We start from the raw sequence: 18,280 nt of genomic DNA, 5'->3' as shown, positions 1-18,280 counted from the left end.
TTTGGACATTATCATTTATTTAAAATCTTTATCAATATAAAGCCATTTAACCCAACAGTGAGTGAGGACTTCATTTATATCAAACACACAAACTGACATATCCATCCTCCCCCTGAAGAAAAATATTCATTAGAAATATGGGCAACTTCCAACCTATTGGAGTGACAATGTTTAATGGGAAAGGCTTTTTGGAAAACCTAGCATGAAATTAAACAACACTGGTATCACATTTGTGTTAAGGGGATAGTTCACCCAAAAATGAAAATTCTCTCATTATTTACTCACCCTCATGCCATCCCACATGTGTATGACTTTCTTACTTCTGCACACAAATTAAGATTTTTAGAAGAATATTTTAGCTGTGTAGGTCCATACAATACAAGTAAATGAGTGCCAAATTTTTTACGCTCCAAAAATCACACGTCAGCATTAAAGTAATACATTTTTACTATACCATTATTTTTTTTTTTTTTTTGTATTCACATTCTTCATGCATACACCCTCTACTGGGCAGGGAGAAGAATTTCTAGCAAAAATGGACTTAAATATTGATATGTTTCTCATCCACACCTATCATATCACTTCTAAATATATGGATTTAACCAATGGAGTCTTATGGATTACTGTTATGCTGACTTTTGTGATTTTTGGAGCTTCAAAATGTTGGCACCCATTCACATACATTGTATGGACCACAAGAGCTGAGAAATTCTTCTAAAAAAAATTATGTTCTGCTGAAGAAAGTAAGTCATCTGGGATGGCATAAGGGTGAGTAAATGATGAGATAATTTTCATTTTTGTGTGAACTGTTCCTTTAATATTTTGTTTTCTTTCATGCTTAAGGGCTTAACACATAGTACATAATTTAAGTGTACAGAACAGCTCTATCATGAACTTTTCCATACATTTTCCTCTGCCTGTTGCAGGCAACTCAAATAATACCACGTTAAGTAATAAATCTGAGGTAATACCACTGTTTTGGTCATATTACAGAGACATTAAACAAGTTTTCTCCCCTGGTTGTTTGGTGTCAGTCATTCATTCTTGCACACATGCCAATATGGACACACCTCTTTAAAAGGCACTCAAAATAAATACAAAAACAAAAGACATTTCAAGTTACCTCTCCCCTACTAGATATTTTAAGATGACTATTAAATCTACGAATCAAAGAATTAAACATCCTATTCAACTGCATTTCCAAAATGTCAGTTGGATTTCGACTAATTTAATAATAAATTACAAAACAAGCAAAAAAAAATTGTTTTAAATGTTTTAAATTAAGGAGCAGAACTGCATAGTATTTTCTATTGTTTGATAAAGCACCATTACGTTGTGTGTGCACTGCCATAAGAAAAAAAAAATAGACATTTTAGGTAATGGATTATCTTGTGCGTAGTAAGTGCAAAGTTATGCGGTAAACATCAAATGGATATTCCTATTACTCATCGGTCACATGTACCAAAGTGATAACTCTACAGTGCTGAGCACAATGTCTGTAAACAATTTCTGTGTGCGAGAGGGAGGAATGTTTAGTGTCAACAACACAAAGCTGACCATGTAAGTGGGGTGGGATGTAATGGACTGACCCTGTGACATGGACACAGAGTCTAAAAGACTGTCCGTATATTTCCTTTTTGTGGAGCCATTTTAGCTGCTGTCTTCATTCTGTTGGGCGTCTTTGGTTGAGCTCTCATCCACGTTCTCCAGCGAGTCTCCACGCTGGATGGACAGCTCTGCTGGATCCATCATGGGCAGTTCGCTCTGTATGGGGTACAGCCATGGCTTGTGGTCAGGAGAATGTGCTGCCTTCCATGCAGGGTATTTTTGACCTGCCATGTGAACACTTCTTAAGACCTGTTGAATGACAGAAGAGAATGAGGGAGTGCCACTAGTATCAGTGGAAGTCACACTGAACTTTGGTTGTTTGTCTTGTGTAATACAATCAATGAAATGGAATCCCGTTTTACGGCAGTGCAATGACTTAGAAGAATTACACCAAATATTTTGTTCAAGCACAGCTACAAATAGGTTCTGGTTTGTCAGCACCAATGATCAGAGCGTGCAATAATGCCTATAAAGTTTGACCTTTTCAAACCGAACGTAATGGGTCCTGATGTTTTATTAATAAACCAGTATTATGAAGGAAAGTAAAAAGAAATTAAAAGCACTTTAAAAACACACTTATACGTCCAATAACAAAAAGAAAAAAAAAAAGCAGCAGCATGATATTATCATTGTAGAAGGCGGAATTAGTTCTATTGTATTCTTTAACCTTGGACTACTGTGATACTTCCACAGTACCTTTTTATAAGGGTATAGACATGCACTGTGAATCTACAGTAGTTAGCATACAGTAACAATGCAAAGACTGGAGACTATCCATATAAAATGGTTTCCAAGGGATTAAAAACGAATTTCTGATTCAGTGGTAAAAGGTGAGGGAGAGCCAACTCTCAGCAATAGTGTTCAATAATAGTAAATGACACACCAAGAGTGAGGTATAGGCTGTTATCAGCATGCCCTTTGGACAGAGATACCATCTGGTAATACTGCAAACAGCCCAACCAGATGAGGTGTTGTATGATTTCAGACAAGGCTATAAATGTTTTGTTTTTTCATCAGATAAATTTTAAGACCGTACACTACCCCAATAAATGTCAACATTTCAAATATTCTAATGATGCCAGTTGGATTTAGAATGTTGGGAAACATAACATTCATTTTCATAATGCTCAAACAAACATTAAATGAGTTACAGAAATGTTCCAGGTTCAATACAAGTTAATCTCAACTGACAACATTTGTGGCATGATGATGATTTCCACAAAAAATTATTTTGACATTTATTTCAATACGAACAAAAATTGTGGTTACAGTCAGAGAGTTAAAAAATGTTCAAAAGTATAGCCACAAGACATACACATTATGCATGTTAACATGATTTTAGTGTGTTAAAATCAGGAATTTGCCAGCCTTACGGCATTTATTAGATTACAGGATTTATGTTGTCATGACATTGAAGTTGTAATATTAGATAAAAACTTTACACAGAAAAGGTTAGTAAGCTGTTGGGTTATTGTGTACTAGCCTTTAGATAAATACCACATATGGCCTCGTCCTGAAGGAGGCCATCTCTAAATTTAAATAAATCGAATGAACAATAGTTCCTAACATATTGCTGTAAAGCATATGTATTTAATCAAACCCAAAATGTGCAAAAAGGAGGATTATGTAAAATAGTAAGGAAATACCTCATTTCAGGATAACTACAACCTGTGGAACACTCCATTTAATGAGTGACCACAAGTATATTTGCATACTTGGTAGTCTAAAATGCAACTGCCTGCCATGTCAAAGCACATCACTGATGATTAATAAAATTAAAGATACTTCCATTAATCAGGAGCCTTCAAGCTATTCATGCTATTGTAAATAATAAAAAGATGACAAGTCATGCAACCTAGAGACAGAACAAGATAAACGAGTTTCACTCTTGGGCACAGCAAGTGCTGCGTGAGTGTCTGCAGTACAAGATCTTCCAGTATGTTACCATGGTAACAATTGTGAATTCTCAAACCTTAAATATATTTGCATGCTCAAAGGGTCCTAAACTAGTACATTTACTGAATCTTTAGGAAAAAAAGCAAACATTTACTTACTTTTGGAGCCAGAACTTGAGATGCTTTGTTGACAACCCATTTTGGAAGAGACCCTTAAATATTGATATTAAAAACTATTATAAAACAGCAATAAAAGTAAAAGTCAAAAGTAAAAAGGTCAATAACTGACAGGTGAATATCTCAAAAGTAGTAGTAAATTTGTTCAAACCTCTGGGATCAGCTTGTGAGAGGTATGTGAAAATGCAGCTGTTAGGCCCTGTTGGTTTGATGAGGTAACCCGTTAGAACGGAAACTGCCCTTACCAAATCCTTACGTGGGGGATATTTCTAAAAATGTAAGCAAAACTTTATTAACGGTGCTGAAACTGATGTCATTTTCGATGTTAAAATTTTACCCCAGCTTAACGTGGATAAACAATTACAAGTTAGCCATTTGTAGTATGACTTCTTGAAAAGGGTAAACACTGGTGCTATCAAAACATGACTCTGTTGTGCGAGCGATCCAAATAGACCGACAAAGAGCCTGAGTTCAGGGACTATCTGTTTAGGACTAATGGTTGACAAGGGGAGTGTTTGGGAAACCTGTTTTAAAACAGTAATTTGTCCAATTCCATTTGGTGCTTCCTAGTGGCCCAGAAATTACTCACTTCACCATAAAGTAAATCACAATATTGTCCATTAGCTTAAAGAGAATTCAACTAAATCAAGTCCTGAATGTATGGTTGTATGTGGATGTAAATCTAGCAAAGACATACATAACGCAAGAGAATAGGTATAAAAAAAAAAAAATGGTGTACCGGATGCTTCACAGAGAAGTTAATGATCACATACTCGTCCTCAGACACCTGCCATGTACGCAGGGTTACCACATCTCTGTTCTTCAATGGTTTTGGACAAAGCCCTGTGAACAAAGTTCAAAAACTCAATGAATAGGTGAAAAACACATCTTTACCAGGCCCGCAAGGATATGGCCCATAAACAGTTCCTAATCTGGAAAGCTTGTCACAGTGCTGAAGAAAAAGCGGAACAACATTATCTTGGTATTGACTATAAATACACACTAAAATTTGATCCCTGTAGGCTTTTCTTCAGCCCAGGCACTGGGATTAGCCACTGCCCTGAAGCAGTTTCTCAGATTTGCTTGTTGGTCAGCTAGGAATGTTATAATGAGATTATTACCAAAAGGCAAGAAGAATACTGGAATGAACATGAGACATGAAATAAGCTCTGAAAAGATTAAAAGAGAAATCAGCAATCGGTGGTCTTGACTCACATGAATAGTAGCCCACATCAGCATTGTGTGCCAAACGAGCGATGTCAAAGCTCTCAAGCATTGTAGGGTCCCATGTCTTCCGATACTGGCTGTCGAGAAGCACGTCGTACATAGTAGCAGCCGACACATCATTTATGGTTATTCTACACTGTATGGGAAACAAATGTATTTGCATACTTGTGTTATGGCAACAGTACACACAGTGCTCCTATGCACAGAATAGGGCAAGTAAATCAAACTGCCTTCACAAAAAGAAAAAGTGATCCAAGTGAACTGCATTAAATGATTATTCTTGATACCATATCTTTGTAAAGGACTATATGAATCAACAGACTGTTGTTAAATGCTCATATTACACATGACTCTCTTACTGAAATAATGGTAGCCTGTAACATGTAGTAGGCAAACAGTTTACCTTGATTTTGTGCACTTTGGAATAGCTGCCTTTGTTTCCTTGGGACGAGGGTAGAGGGGCCATCTCGACCCAGACCTCCATGCTATTCTTATCGTACTTGCTGAGCCAACTCTCCGTTGACACACATTGTTTTTTGAATTCATTAAACATGGACTCATCTGGAATAATTCCTGAACCGCGAGACATACCTAAAACAACAATTTCCCAATTGAAAACAGAGCAAGAAATACAGATATTCCCGAACAAGTATCAGTATCTTCCTACTGACAAGACAAAATATGCTTCTGTCGACACAGAGGGTGAGACGCAGTTTCTGTAGTCACAGATTCACATTTCAAGCTCGACAAGATTCTTGCCATAAATTCCTCACCTGAGGTCAACGCTTGCGCGTGGAAAAATCTCGTCATTACTTCCGGTAGTAGAGCAGGTGTATAACAAAACAGCAAGGTGCGCGCTCCACCTGAGACGTCCTATCAGTAACGACAGTGATTTAAGATACTGACATTATCTTGACTTATACCCACTGCACTGGCTTTTATATACTACTCAAGGGAGACCAGTTGACAAAACTTGGCACCATTTTGGGTGTATATATATATATAACCTAAACAATCTAAGTTTTAATTTAATTTTGTGATTTTACTGATTTGGGCTCAGACTTTAAACATTAAACAATTTTAATCCATTATAAATATACAAATGATCATGTTTAAAACTATATCTAAAAACAGAGTGAACAAATAAAAAGAAAATAAACCATTTCACTATTCATTGTGTTAAAATGTAATCTATCATTTTTTTCTCCAAAAAATTCGATTGTCTCACAGCCACAAGAATGTTGCCCCTTTTAACATTTTTTGTTGTTGTTGTCGCAAACGTTAGTGTACTTGTTAAAGGGATAGTTCACCCAAAAATGAAAACTCTCTCATCATTTACTCACCCTCATACCATCCCATATGTGTATGACTTTCTTTCTTCTGCAAAACACAAATGAAGATTTTTAAATGAATATTTCAGCTCTGTGTGTCCATACAATGCAAGTGACCAGAAATGTAAAGGTCCGAAAGAGACATAAGGGCAGCTTTAAAGCAATCCAGACAACTCCAGTGGTTAAATCTATAACTTCAGAAAAGATATTATAGGTGTAGGTGAGAAACAGTAAGTCCTTTTTCACTGAAAATCTACACTTTCACATTCAACCACCTACAGGTTGGGGCTGGTCAAAGGTGGAGATTCATAGTAAAAAAGGACTTAAATATTGATCGGTTTCTCACTCACACCTATCATATTTCTTCAGAAGATATGGATTTAAAAACTTTTATTCTGCCTTTATGTTCTTTTTGGACCTGCAGAGACCCATTCTAGTCACCGTTCACTTGCATTGTGAAGACAAACAGAGTTGAGATATTCTTAAAAAAAAAAATCTTCATTTGTGTTCTGCAGAAGTAAGAAAGTCATACACATCTGGAATGGCGTGAGGGTGAGTAAATGAGAAATTGTAATTTTTATGTAAACTATCCCTTTAAAGGTGCTGTAATCAATTTTATGAAAATGTCCATATTCTCTGAAAGATATCAATGAAATAGGTGCAATGAAACATCACTATGTGACGGGGTGCGGTCAGTTTGACGGTTGTCAGTTAAAGTTTGAGTACGATATTTGCTAAAAGAGGTTCTAGAAATGTTAAAATTGCTTACTGCACCTTTAAATAAGTCGACAAAAGTGTCAGTTAATAGCATACCTGAAATGAATTATGGGACAAGTGATGTTTGAAGAAAAAGTCAAATCAAGGTAAATAGGCCTATCACCTGTGAGCATGATTTTCTTTGGTGTAATTTCCAATTAAGAAGGAATTTTGCCAAATTATGCAAAAAGTGTGAAAATGTTTGCGATTTGTGTGCATTTAGAATACATCAAATGTTAGCTATGAAATTAGCCAAAGACAAAGGTGTTGGCCATTTTATTTCAAAAACGTAAAAAGTGTTATTTCCACCACAGAATTCTATTAAACACAATACAGAATCTGAGATGTGTGGAAATTACATTGTGGTGGGAATATTCATGACTTTCAGAAAAAGTGATAAAAATCTCCTGTGATGCATGTATATACACAGTTGGACAAAGCTAACAAACTGACTAGTGAGGGTGTGAAAAATGTTTTAATGAAGTCACAGTGCTATATAAAAGTGCCTGAACTTGAAGAAACATCCAAATATATAGGCTATATGGCACAGAGACTATTTGTAATAATATATTGAGAAGCAGGACAAACCAAATTTGGTGAAATATCTTTTATTAATGTGATACATTTTGGTGTCTCTTTAACCTTCCTTTTTTTATAATTATTATTTAATTTTTTTACAGCAAATAATAATAGTAATTTGTTCACACAAACTTTGCTAAACACTAGTAGACAGCGTATTTCAAACAGACCAACATACTTCAGAATAGCACACGGCTGAGTATTCAGTCAGTGATAACGTGATAGAGCTTTTCAGGAGGATTTTCATTCCTTTTTTAATTCTTACATATCAAATTATAATAAATGTTAATGTTTAAAACACACTTGATATTTTTTGTCTCAGTGATGAAAGATTTGTTGGTTTACAGTTGAATGAGACAGAGAGGAACTGATTTGTGCTAGAGGTTGAGTGATACCTGCCCAGTGAATAAAAGCCAATTAAAGCTAAATTCTTGAAACCCAACATTACAAATAGGGGAGTGAGAGTCTTGATTATTGTGACTTAAGTGGCAAGATAGTGAAACAACTAGGTCTTCGTAATACAGTAGCCAGGCAGCAATACAAATTATACATCAACCACTTGTATCCCACACATTGCTAACGCCATTCCTGTCAAGCACACAACAATTTTTTTCACTAACTAGTGAGATAATAAATAAACACATGAAACCAACAGTCTTATAACGAGCAATACCAAGACGTGTCTGTACACTAAGCAACAGCTGCGTTTGAGGAAGAAATCTAAATATCCCGTTTAACAAAACCTCAGCAGCTCTATGCAATGTTAATAGGCTCTAGAAAACCACAGCAATGTGGCTTGATTTGGTGCACTATGACAGAACAAGCAAGGCATTTTGTGTTTAACCGTCCCTAAACTGCATGCTGTTCCTACACTTGCGTAGCAAAAAACAAGGCAGAAAATGAGCGGATGAGCAGGGGGACTCCAGATAAGACTGTGCACCCCTTAGTGTGAATTGTTGACGCTTTCCATATCCAAGCTCAGAACAATGTGTTGACTTAGATAGACATTAACGTTGTGTTAGTACATACACATTTTTACCATTAATATTAGGTTTTGTAACTACAGTTGTGGATAGGTCATTAAATATCTTAGGTTTTGTGTTTTAATGAATTAAATAAGAATACAAAGTAACTTCCCTTTTCTAACAATGTTATATCCTAATCTTTTTTTCTTTTCTTTCCACAGCGCAATACATTCGATTTCCATGCAATCCTCCTAAGATTACAGAATAACATTTGTCTGTCCCAAATGAGGTTGTTCATAAAAACAAACTGCTTCCAACACTTTTTTTTTTTTTGGCCATACATACATATCCTGAAACAAAAGACCCTTAAATGATATCTGGTCCTTAATGCCATATTTAACATGACAACATCCAATTATAGAGATTAATCAGTACATGTTATTCCGTCCGTGATGACATTTCACAACAATGATTTAAAGATGGAAGTGATGCCATCAGTATGTTTCTTTTAAATAACTTAGGACAAAAACTACTGTATTCAACAGAATAGTGCATAATCTTTATGTAAAAACAAAAACAAAAAATCATACTAAGCAGTAACAGAAGTTTACAATACAGTATTATCTAGTTTTTCCAATTCCTCCTGTGAACTAAAAAAGAAAGGCCTAAAATTATCAGCCCCAGCTCAGACAGTTGAATTCTCTGCAACATTTTAAATTCACAACAACTATGACAGCACTGATGTTAAAATAAGTGCAAGAAACTCAAAAGCAAATGAGCTATGTCAGTCTGCAATCCCATATAATGCCATGCAGCCAGAACAGACGAGAATCTGAATGGTTTTAGCATTTGTAATCTATGCTGTGATTTAATTTTTTTCCCATTACTATATGTATTTTTGGAATCCATTTTAATACAGAGTAATAGCACATCCACACGGTTACTCTGAAAAGTCACTGGGTCTGGTGAGGGACAAGGGTGGTTACTAGCACGAGCAGCTGCTCTCAGTCACAGGTAGCTCTGGAGGCTTCTCTAGTTTGATGTCAATCACTGGAAGTTTAGGTTAAGGATCGGTTAGTGAGAAATGTAAAGAAGATTTACAATGGATAATTTTTTTTAAAAGTATGCATTTAACCTTGAATAATAAAGATAGACATGGTCCAAAGTGAAAATGTTGCCACCCCTGCTTTGGCAGATGAACATTTACCAGCCATGTTTCTTACCAGCCATGAAACTGCATTTTGTATTACCTTTTTCTGGGCAGAGTGCAAGTGTAAATAGCAACCAAAAGAATCTTCTTTGCACTAAGTAAAAATAGTGGCAGATACTATTTGCACCCCTAATTAAATACTAACATTTAATAAAGGGGCATCACTGCAGCATATTTATTGTGTGTTTTTAGAGTCCCACAGACACCCTATACCCCTTAAGTATGGTTTGACTACAGTAACCAAAGTATCACCATGATATTTTGTAGTAAAATCATAGACACCACAAAATTAAACATGGTTACTATAATAACACCATATTACTGTAGTAACACCATGGTTAATTGCATTAAAACTATGGCTTCTGCCAAAAAAAACGATTACTACAATATTACTACAATAAATCACAGTTAATTTTACCCGTATCAAACCTCTCTCTAAACTCCCCGACCTTCACTGTGAACAAATCACTGAGGCAATCAACCTTTATATGAATTTGTATTTATTATTATAAGTGTTAGAGGAAATATTAAAGGGATAGTTCACCCAAAAATGAAAATTCTCTCATCATTTACTCACCCTCAAGCCATCCCAGATGTGTATGACTTTCTTTCTTCTGCAGAACACAAATGAAGATTTTTAGAAGAATATCTCAGCTCTGCTGGTCCTCACAATGCAAGTGAACGGGTGCCAAAATTTCAAAGCTCCAAAATCCAAAAGGGAGCATAAAAGTAATCCATACGACTCCAGTGGTTAAAAATTTTCATTTTTGGGTGAACTAATACTTTAAGAGTGGAGACAGTATGGTACAAAGTGGGATAAAAGGGGGAAATCGATCCCGGGTGTACACACTACACCATTAAAGTGACAGTTGGGGATGCAGTTTGCCTTTTATTTCAGTGTTTCCACCATACTATTAGAGTGCAAATAGCCACACTGTGTGGCAGGTGCTATTTACACCTAGTGAAAATAGTCACTTTTTTTTACCTTTTTAGCAATAGTCTTTTTTTTTTAAACCTTTTTAGCAATCAAGTTATTTTGCTGTTTATCCTTGCATTTTTTGCAAACAGCGCTGGTCATTGTGTCACTCGCAAAATAATATTTGTGATGAGCCAGTCATCGTCTCCTAGTGAAACTAAATAACTGTACCTGTCATAAAAATCTAAAGAAATTTATTTTGAAATCTATACTTAGATTTTGTTACTCAATTTTAATTTTGGTGGCTTAATGCAGAATATTCCACATGTGTCACCACATAGTTTAGGGATCCTAGATACATTTGCTATTGAGTTAAAGGTTGTTAAAAGATGTGCAGGTTGAGATGCTTTTATTAATATTTGTTAATATGTCTTTGATTTCAAACAATCGTTCTTACAGTTTGATTTAAATCAAATTCGGAGTTTGGCAACCATGTATTTAACTGTTGATTGTGCATCCTGTTGAAATAGTTGTGGACTAATAAAACAATTATTCCAGAGAATTCATGTTTTTGTCATATAGGCTAGTTTATAATATGATTGAAAACACTGGCAGAAAAGCAGAATTGCTTCAGATCTCCTGCAATCAGACAAACATGTATAAAATTATTGTGAATTCAAATATTAGCCATGTCATTTTTATCAGAAGTACTTGGTGCATATTAAGGATACTGTCTTCTTTGCTCTTCTCTGGTGTACCATCCATTCCAGGCAAAGCAGCAGCAACACGACGAAACAGCTAAGAAAACAAACACACTTTATTTGTTAAAACTCTGAGTAAAATCTACACAAACAATGCAGCAATAAAACATTTCAAAATATATTTTAGTAGAATGTAAAACAAATTTAAACTCGAAGTGGGTAGAGAAAAATAATGTATTTTAGAGTATATTTGCATGAGGAAACAAATGATACACTCATTCTGTTTATAACAAGCAATACAGAACACTGATAATCAGCTTATGCACAAATCAACTTCTACATGTATTCTGTGAATTGCAAATGGCACTACACCTCAGCACATGTAGAGGACTTAGTTCTAGTGATGCTTGGCCAACATGCAAGGGATGTTTGTGGCACGGTACGTGAGGAGCACAATAAGCAAATACAATTCAGCAATGAATAAAAAACATAAAAGAGCAGCCCATAGCACAGGACCGAAGCAACACCTTTCAATGTGAGGTGCAGTAGAATGGATAATGACGGGTGGAGCAGAGAAAGATAGAAACCAAAGAAAGTAAGCAGATATAGTGGTGGAAAGGTACTTAGGGCTGGGCCATCCTCATTTCTCAGGAGTCTACCTGTTTGACATTGTAGCCAGTCTTTGCGCTGGTTTCAATGAACATGACATTCAGTTCCTTAGCCCTCTGCTCGCCCTCCTCCGTGGTAATCTGTCTGCTCAGCCGGAGCAGCGAGGAGGAGCGGAAAGAAATAGAGGCAGATAAAAGAAATGTGTCAAGAAGAGGAGAAAGAGAGAGACTGACAGAAGTTCACGTTAGTAATGGGGAAAAAGAGAAATTAAGTGTTTTAATAGAACCCCCGTCACAGGTTGAAAAGATAATTGCTCTGTTGAAAAACGTCTGAAATTTTTACATTGAAAAGACATTGCTGCAGTTCAACAAAGGGCCATTCACACAGGACACATTTGTTACTTGAGGACAATTCACAAACTGCCTATCAGTGAAGTGATAATACATAATGTCAGTGGCCATTCACAATTCCTGACATTTAATTGTAGAAAACATTTCGTGTCTTAGGTCAGTTAGGATCAATACTTTATTTTAAGAATGTGAAATGTCAGAATAATAGCAGAGAGAATGTTTTATTTCAGCTTATATTTCTTTTATCACATTCCCAGTGGGTCAGAAGTTTACATACACTTTGTTAGTATTTGGTTGCATTGCCTTTAAATTGTTTAACTTGGGTAAAATGTTTTGGGTAGCCTTCCACAAGATTCTCACAATAAGTTGCTGGAATTTCGGCCCATTCCTTCAGACAGAACTGAGTCAGGTTTGTAGGCCTTCTTGCTCGCACATGCTTTTTCAGTTCTGCCTAAAAGTTTTCTATGGGATTCAGGTCAGGGCTTTGTGATGGCCATTCCATTACCTTGACTTTGTTGTCTTTAAGCCATTTTGCCACAAATTTGGAGGTATGCTTAGGGTCATTGTCCATTTGGAAGACCCATTTGCGACCGAGCTTTAACTTCCTGGATTATGTCTTGAGATGTTGCTTCAATATATCCACATCATTTTCCTTCCTCATGATGCCATCTATTTTGTGAAGTGCACCAGTCCCTCCTGCAGCAAAGCACCCCCACAATATGATGCTGCCTCCCCCATGCTTCACGGTTGGGATGGTGATCTTCAGCTTGCAAGCCTCACTGTTTTTCCTCCAAACATAATGATGGTCATTATGGCCAAACAGTTACATTTTTGTTTCATCAGACCAGAGGACATTTCTCCAAAAAGTAAGATCTTTGTCCCCATGTGCACTTGCAAACTGTAGTCTGGCTTTTTTATGGCAGTTGTGGAGCAGTGGCTTCTTTCTTGCTGAGCAGCCTTTCAGGTTATGTCGATTTAGGACTCGTTTTACTGTGGATATAGATACTTGTCTACCTGTTTCCTCCAGCATCTTCACAAGGTCCTTTGCTGTTGTTCTGGGATTGATTTGCACTTTTCGCACCAAACTACGTTAATCTCTAGGAGACAGAATGCGTCTCCTTCCTGAGCAGTATGATGGCTGCATGGTCCCATGAAGTTTATACTTGAGTACTATTGTTTGTACAGATAAACGTGGTACCTTCAGGCATTTGGAAATTGCTCCCAAGGATGAACCAGACTTCTGGAGGTCCACATTTTTTTTTTCTGAGGTCTTGGCTTATTTATTTTGATTTTCCCATGATGTCAAGCAAAGAGGCACTGTTTGAAGGTAGGCCTTAAAATAAATCCACAAGTACACATCCAATAGACACCAATTAACCTATCAGAAGCTAATTGCCTAAAGGCTTGACATCATTTTCTGGAATTTTCCAAGCTGCTTAAAGGCACAATAAACTTCTGACCCACTTGAATTATGATATAGTCAATTAAAAGTGAAACAATCTGTCTGTAAACAATTGTTGGAAAAATTACTTGTCATGCACAAAGTAGATGTCCTAAACAACTTGATAAAACTATAGTTTGCTAATATGAAATCTGTGGAGTGGTTAAAAAATTAGTTTTAATGACTTCTACCTAAGTGTATGTAAACTTCTGACTTCAACTGTACATGAACAATGAACATAAACTGTAAATATAATGCAGCACTAGTCCATTAAAGGGTAGTTCACCCAAAAATGACAATTCTCTCATTATTTACTCACCCTCATGATATCCCAGGTGTGTATGACTTTCTTTCTTCACCAGAACACATTTGAAGAAAAATAGAAAAATAACTTGGCTCAGTAGGTCCTTAAAATGCAAGTGAATGGAGATTTCTCTTTTGAAGCTCCAAAAATCACAGACAGTCAGCATAAACGTCATCGATACGACTCCAGCTGTTAAATTAATGTCTTGTAAAGCGACACAATCGCTTTTGGTGCGAAAAAGATAAAATATTTAGGTACTTTATTAAACTCTAAATCATGCTTCCGTTCTACAGCGTGTGACGTAATCGCATTGGCATTTGAAACACGTGAGAACTAAGGCAAGTGTGTCACAGCCGGAAGAGCAGCGCTGTTTACAAGTGAGATGGAGGAACACTGTACAGAAGCTTCACTGGTTTTGGTTTAGATCAGTATTGATCTGTTTCTTTACTCACAATTGTGCGTTTGTGTGCTTATCCTGGATGTCACAACCGAGTGGAGAACATGAGATTACCTCTGTATCATGGCAACGTGAATATATCACACAAGAGACTACATGATCTCCACCCTCTCCTGAAACTTCACGGAAGCGATGATTAAGAGTTATAAAGTACTTAAATATTGATCTTTTTCGCACCAAAAGAGATCGTGTCGCTTTAGAAGACATTAATTTAACAGCTGGGCTCATATCGATGACGTTTATGATGACTGTCTGTGATAAGAAATCACCATTCACTTGCATTTTAAGGACCTACTGAGCTAAGATATTTTTCTTCAAATGTGTTCTGGTGAAGAAAGAAAGTCATACACACCTGGGATATCATGAGAGTGAGTAAATAATGAGAACATTTTCATTTTTGGGTCAACTATCCCTTTAATGGTCTAGTGCTGCATTATATTTACAGTTTATGTTCATTGTTCATGTACAGTTGAAGCCAAAAGTTAACATACACTTAGGTTGAAGTCATTAAAACTAATTTAACCACTCCACAGATTTCCTATTAGCAAACTATAATTTTGGTAAGTCGTTTAGGACATCTACTTTGTGCATGACATGAGTAATTTCGTGTGCATTTTTGGGTGAACGATCTCTTTAAGGCAAGTGACTGCTCTGTCAACAGTTCTGAACCTCTCTCACACTAGCCCTGGGTCATTGTTACTGTTGAGTCCTGCTTTACTTTCAACTTAATGTCTATGGACAACCTCTGTGGCATTCTGTCGACTATCTCAGAACAGAACACAACTCCATGTAAACAGTGCTTTACAAATGTCCAGGCATGGGCAGAGCCTGTGGATCTTTTTACATTTTCTGTGCTAATTTTACTGGAAAATCTGAAGGACAGATGTAGACATGGTAAAATGTATTAAATGGAACAAAGAGTACTAGACATGTATTGGTAACTGAAAGCATACAAAACAAATATACAAGGGATGCATAGAACTTTGTGAATGATAGGCATTCTAATTCAGCAGAAATCTGCTGTTCTTTCTGCAGAATTCTGCAGCTTAGTTGTCACATTCTACTATGTCCCTTTCTAATTACAACTCATTATTTTCTGTGGCAATCGACAGTATGTCACATTCTTATCATAGACATTATGTTGAATATAAATTACAAGCCCAAGGTCTATGCTTTAACTGTATTGTGTGACCCACCTGTTTGACGTTATAGCCAGCTTTGGCGCTGGTCTCTATGTACAACACTTTCAGTTCCCGTGCTTTTTTCTCTGCTGCCTCTACTGAAACTTGCCTGCCATTTTCCATTTTGGAGGTGTGGAAACCGTTCAAATTAGAATGGATATGAAAAACAAGAGTAGTAATGGGAAATCAAAAATAACATCAACACAAACAAAACCAAGACTGAATGAACAAAAAACAAACAATGGCTTAAATTAATCAACAATACTAAAATTGATGGCAAGGAGAAAACTGTACACACACACACACACAAAAAAAAAAGCCTTAAAAGGAATGTTCGGGGTTCAGTACAAGTTAAGCTCAATCGACAGCATTTGTGGAATAATGCTGATTACCACAAAAATTTATTTTGACTCATTCTTGTGCACTTTAAATTCCAATCACATTTTAATGACCAAATAAGGGAATTTTAAGCGAATATACAGTATAAATGCCATGAACGGCGCGTTTGTGTGTCACTGAGTTTAACTCTGGATGAGCGTCACTGAACTGCACAGTGGACATCAACCGGAGGAGTAGCTCCTGTCTCGAAGAGCACATGAAATTTTCAGCGCTCTGATGTGCACACCGTCAGCAGAGGCTCACGCCAAACTCCAGCGAAAGTATAAACGAACAAATATAAACTTTGATAGTGAATGTAAAGTGCTCCGGTTTCACTTTAATTAAACGATCATGTGATGGAACATGTTCCTGGACCAGGGTTCCCACTCTTTTCATGGCACAATTTTCCAGGACATTTTATGCACCCAACAAGGGTAATATTTAAGCAAAAACACATGGGTCCATTTAAATCAAGCTTTTATTTTGCCGTTTCTGTTTGATTTTGACGGTAGTTTCTCACCTCCAGATAAGCAGTTTGCTGCATGGCCCAGTGTGATCCCCAGATTAATCCCCGTAAAGCTGTGATTCAATTAAATAAATACATAGTCTGTATGTGCTGTGCACTTTGGAGTGCTCTCTGACTCTGTCATCTCACACAAGAGTGCGCGTGATGATCATGATGAGGTGTTTTCACTGTATGGGCGGCCGTCTCTACACATTCATTTTGAAGGATGCATCACTTGAAGATTATTTGTTTATTCAATTAAATCAGAGACTTTTTTAGTTTAATTACCACACTAGGACATATCACAATTTTAATTTGATTAATTCTATATTCAAACATTCATTTTCGTCCAAATATGTCATATTCCATTACATTCTGCATTTTAGTGCCCTACCGATTAGCCTTTCATGGATATATCGGTATCGGTGTATATGTTTGCAGATATGAAGACTTTTTTTCAGAACATATAATGCAGAAAACAATGCTTGAATTGGTGTCATAACGTAGTTTGTCCAGCAGAGCGTGCTCCGACTCCATTGTTTACAGAGCTGAGCTGACGGTGGCTCTGCAGACAGGGTCGGAGTTAAGCGGTGTCTTCACAGTAAGTTGCTAACTAGTTTGTGAAATACATACTCGAAAGTTAATAAACAATGACCCCAACATTTTCCCTTTTCAATATAACTAAAATAACGTTAACCATGTCCCTGACAACCATGTCACTCATGTTTATCACATCTGTTTGCTGTTAGCCAGCTATAGTTTGTCAGTGCAGTCAGTAATGTAGCAGATTGAAAGGTAAACATCAGAGCATCTTTTTGCAGCTCAGCAGACAACGGTGCGGTGGTGGATTGTGTCTGATGAGTGTTGATTTCACGCTACGCTGTTACCTAGTTGGTGAGATATAATGCTGGTCCATCTTTTACTCTCCGTGACAACAAGCTTATAGCTAACTAGCAACCACGTAGCTACTTTCATTGTTTGTCAGCTGACTGAAAGCTAATGTGTAAACATGTATTCACCAAACTGTTTTGTTCAGGATTCACAGTTTGGTACCCCCTTCAACCGAACAATTCCAGTCATTGCATTTACAAACTGTAATGTTAAAAGTCTGGTTTTCCACCGATGAAAGTTTCCCCTGAACGTGCATAGCAGAATACTGTGTAACACCGCTGCCGCTGTTTATCTCTTAACTCGACAGGTGTAAATGCTTCTTGTTTTACAACCTGCCCCTAATTGACTGGCATAATTAAAATAGTCATCATTTGACTGATACTAAACAGTACTACTGATGTTTATTTAGCTATTTATTTTATTTTTATTTATTCTTTATTTTAATGGTCAGCAACTGACTGATATTGAACATACAGTACTGATTTTTTATTTAGCTATAATTTTAATTTATTCTTAATTTAAATGGTCAGCCATTGACTGATACTAAATATACAGTACTGATTATTATTTAGCTATAATTTTAATTTATTCTTTATTTAAATGGTCAGCACCTGACTGATACTGAACATACAGTACTGATATTTATTAAGGTATTTATATTTATTCTTTATTTTCTCAGTGTTCATTTCTAGAATTTGTTGACAATGTATAATAATAATGTCCAATATTCTTTGATAAAAATATTTGTTTAACAAAGCAGCCTTCTGAGAACCTTTGCATAGTCATATCGGTGCAAAAT

General features: G+C 36.4%; 2 protein-coding genes across 5 annotated transcripts in view; both read right to left on the bottom strand.

Moving 5' to 3' along the window:
• Nucleotides 1-109: 109 nt before the first annotated feature.
• Nucleotides 110-6,109, bottom strand: LOC127417710 (START domain-containing protein 10-like). Its single transcript, XM_051657891.1, has 6 exons — nucleotides 5,311-6,109; nucleotides 4,896-5,043; nucleotides 4,420-4,523; nucleotides 3,832-3,949; nucleotides 3,663-3,715; nucleotides 110-1,857 (listed from the first exon to the last, which is right to left on the bottom strand). The coding sequence occupies exons 1-6, from the start codon at nucleotides 5,494-5,496 to the stop codon at nucleotides 1,651-1,653; spliced, it is 816 nt and encodes a 271-aa protein (XP_051513851.1). The 5' UTR covers nucleotides 5,497-6,109; the 3' UTR covers nucleotides 110-1,650.
• A 1,477-nt stretch (nucleotides 6,110-7,586) lies between these two features.
• The window catches only part of rab41 (RAB41, member RAS oncogene family), a 28,241-nt gene continuing 17,547 nt past the window's right edge, over nucleotides 7,587-18,280 (bottom strand). For 2 of the 4 annotated variants that reach the window (XM_051657894.1, XM_051657895.1), the window contains exons 6-8: nucleotides 15,723-15,816; nucleotides 11,396-11,462; nucleotides 7,587-9,588 (exon numbers count right to left, since the gene is read on the bottom strand). In XM_051657894.1, the coding sequence (XP_051513854.1) occupies nucleotides 9,524-9,588; nucleotides 11,396-11,462; nucleotides 15,723-15,816 (226 nt within the window). In that variant the 3' untranslated portion in view covers nucleotides 7,587-9,523. Of the gene's footprint in view, nucleotides 9,589-11,395; nucleotides 11,463-12,024; nucleotides 12,119-15,722; nucleotides 15,817-18,280 lie in introns of all 4 variants that reach the window. The other 2 variants (XM_051657896.1, XM_051657897.1) reach the window with 1 other exon arrangement.

The sequence above is a fragment of the Myxocyprinus asiaticus genome, chromosome 27 (assembly GCF_019703515.2).
Source record: "Myxocyprinus asiaticus isolate MX2 ecotype Aquarium Trade chromosome 27, UBuf_Myxa_2, whole genome shotgun sequence".
Lineage (NCBI taxonomy): Eukaryota > Metazoa > Chordata > Actinopteri > Cypriniformes > Catostomidae > Myxocyprinus > Myxocyprinus asiaticus.
This window is presented reverse-complemented; position numbering and strand designations above follow the sequence as displayed.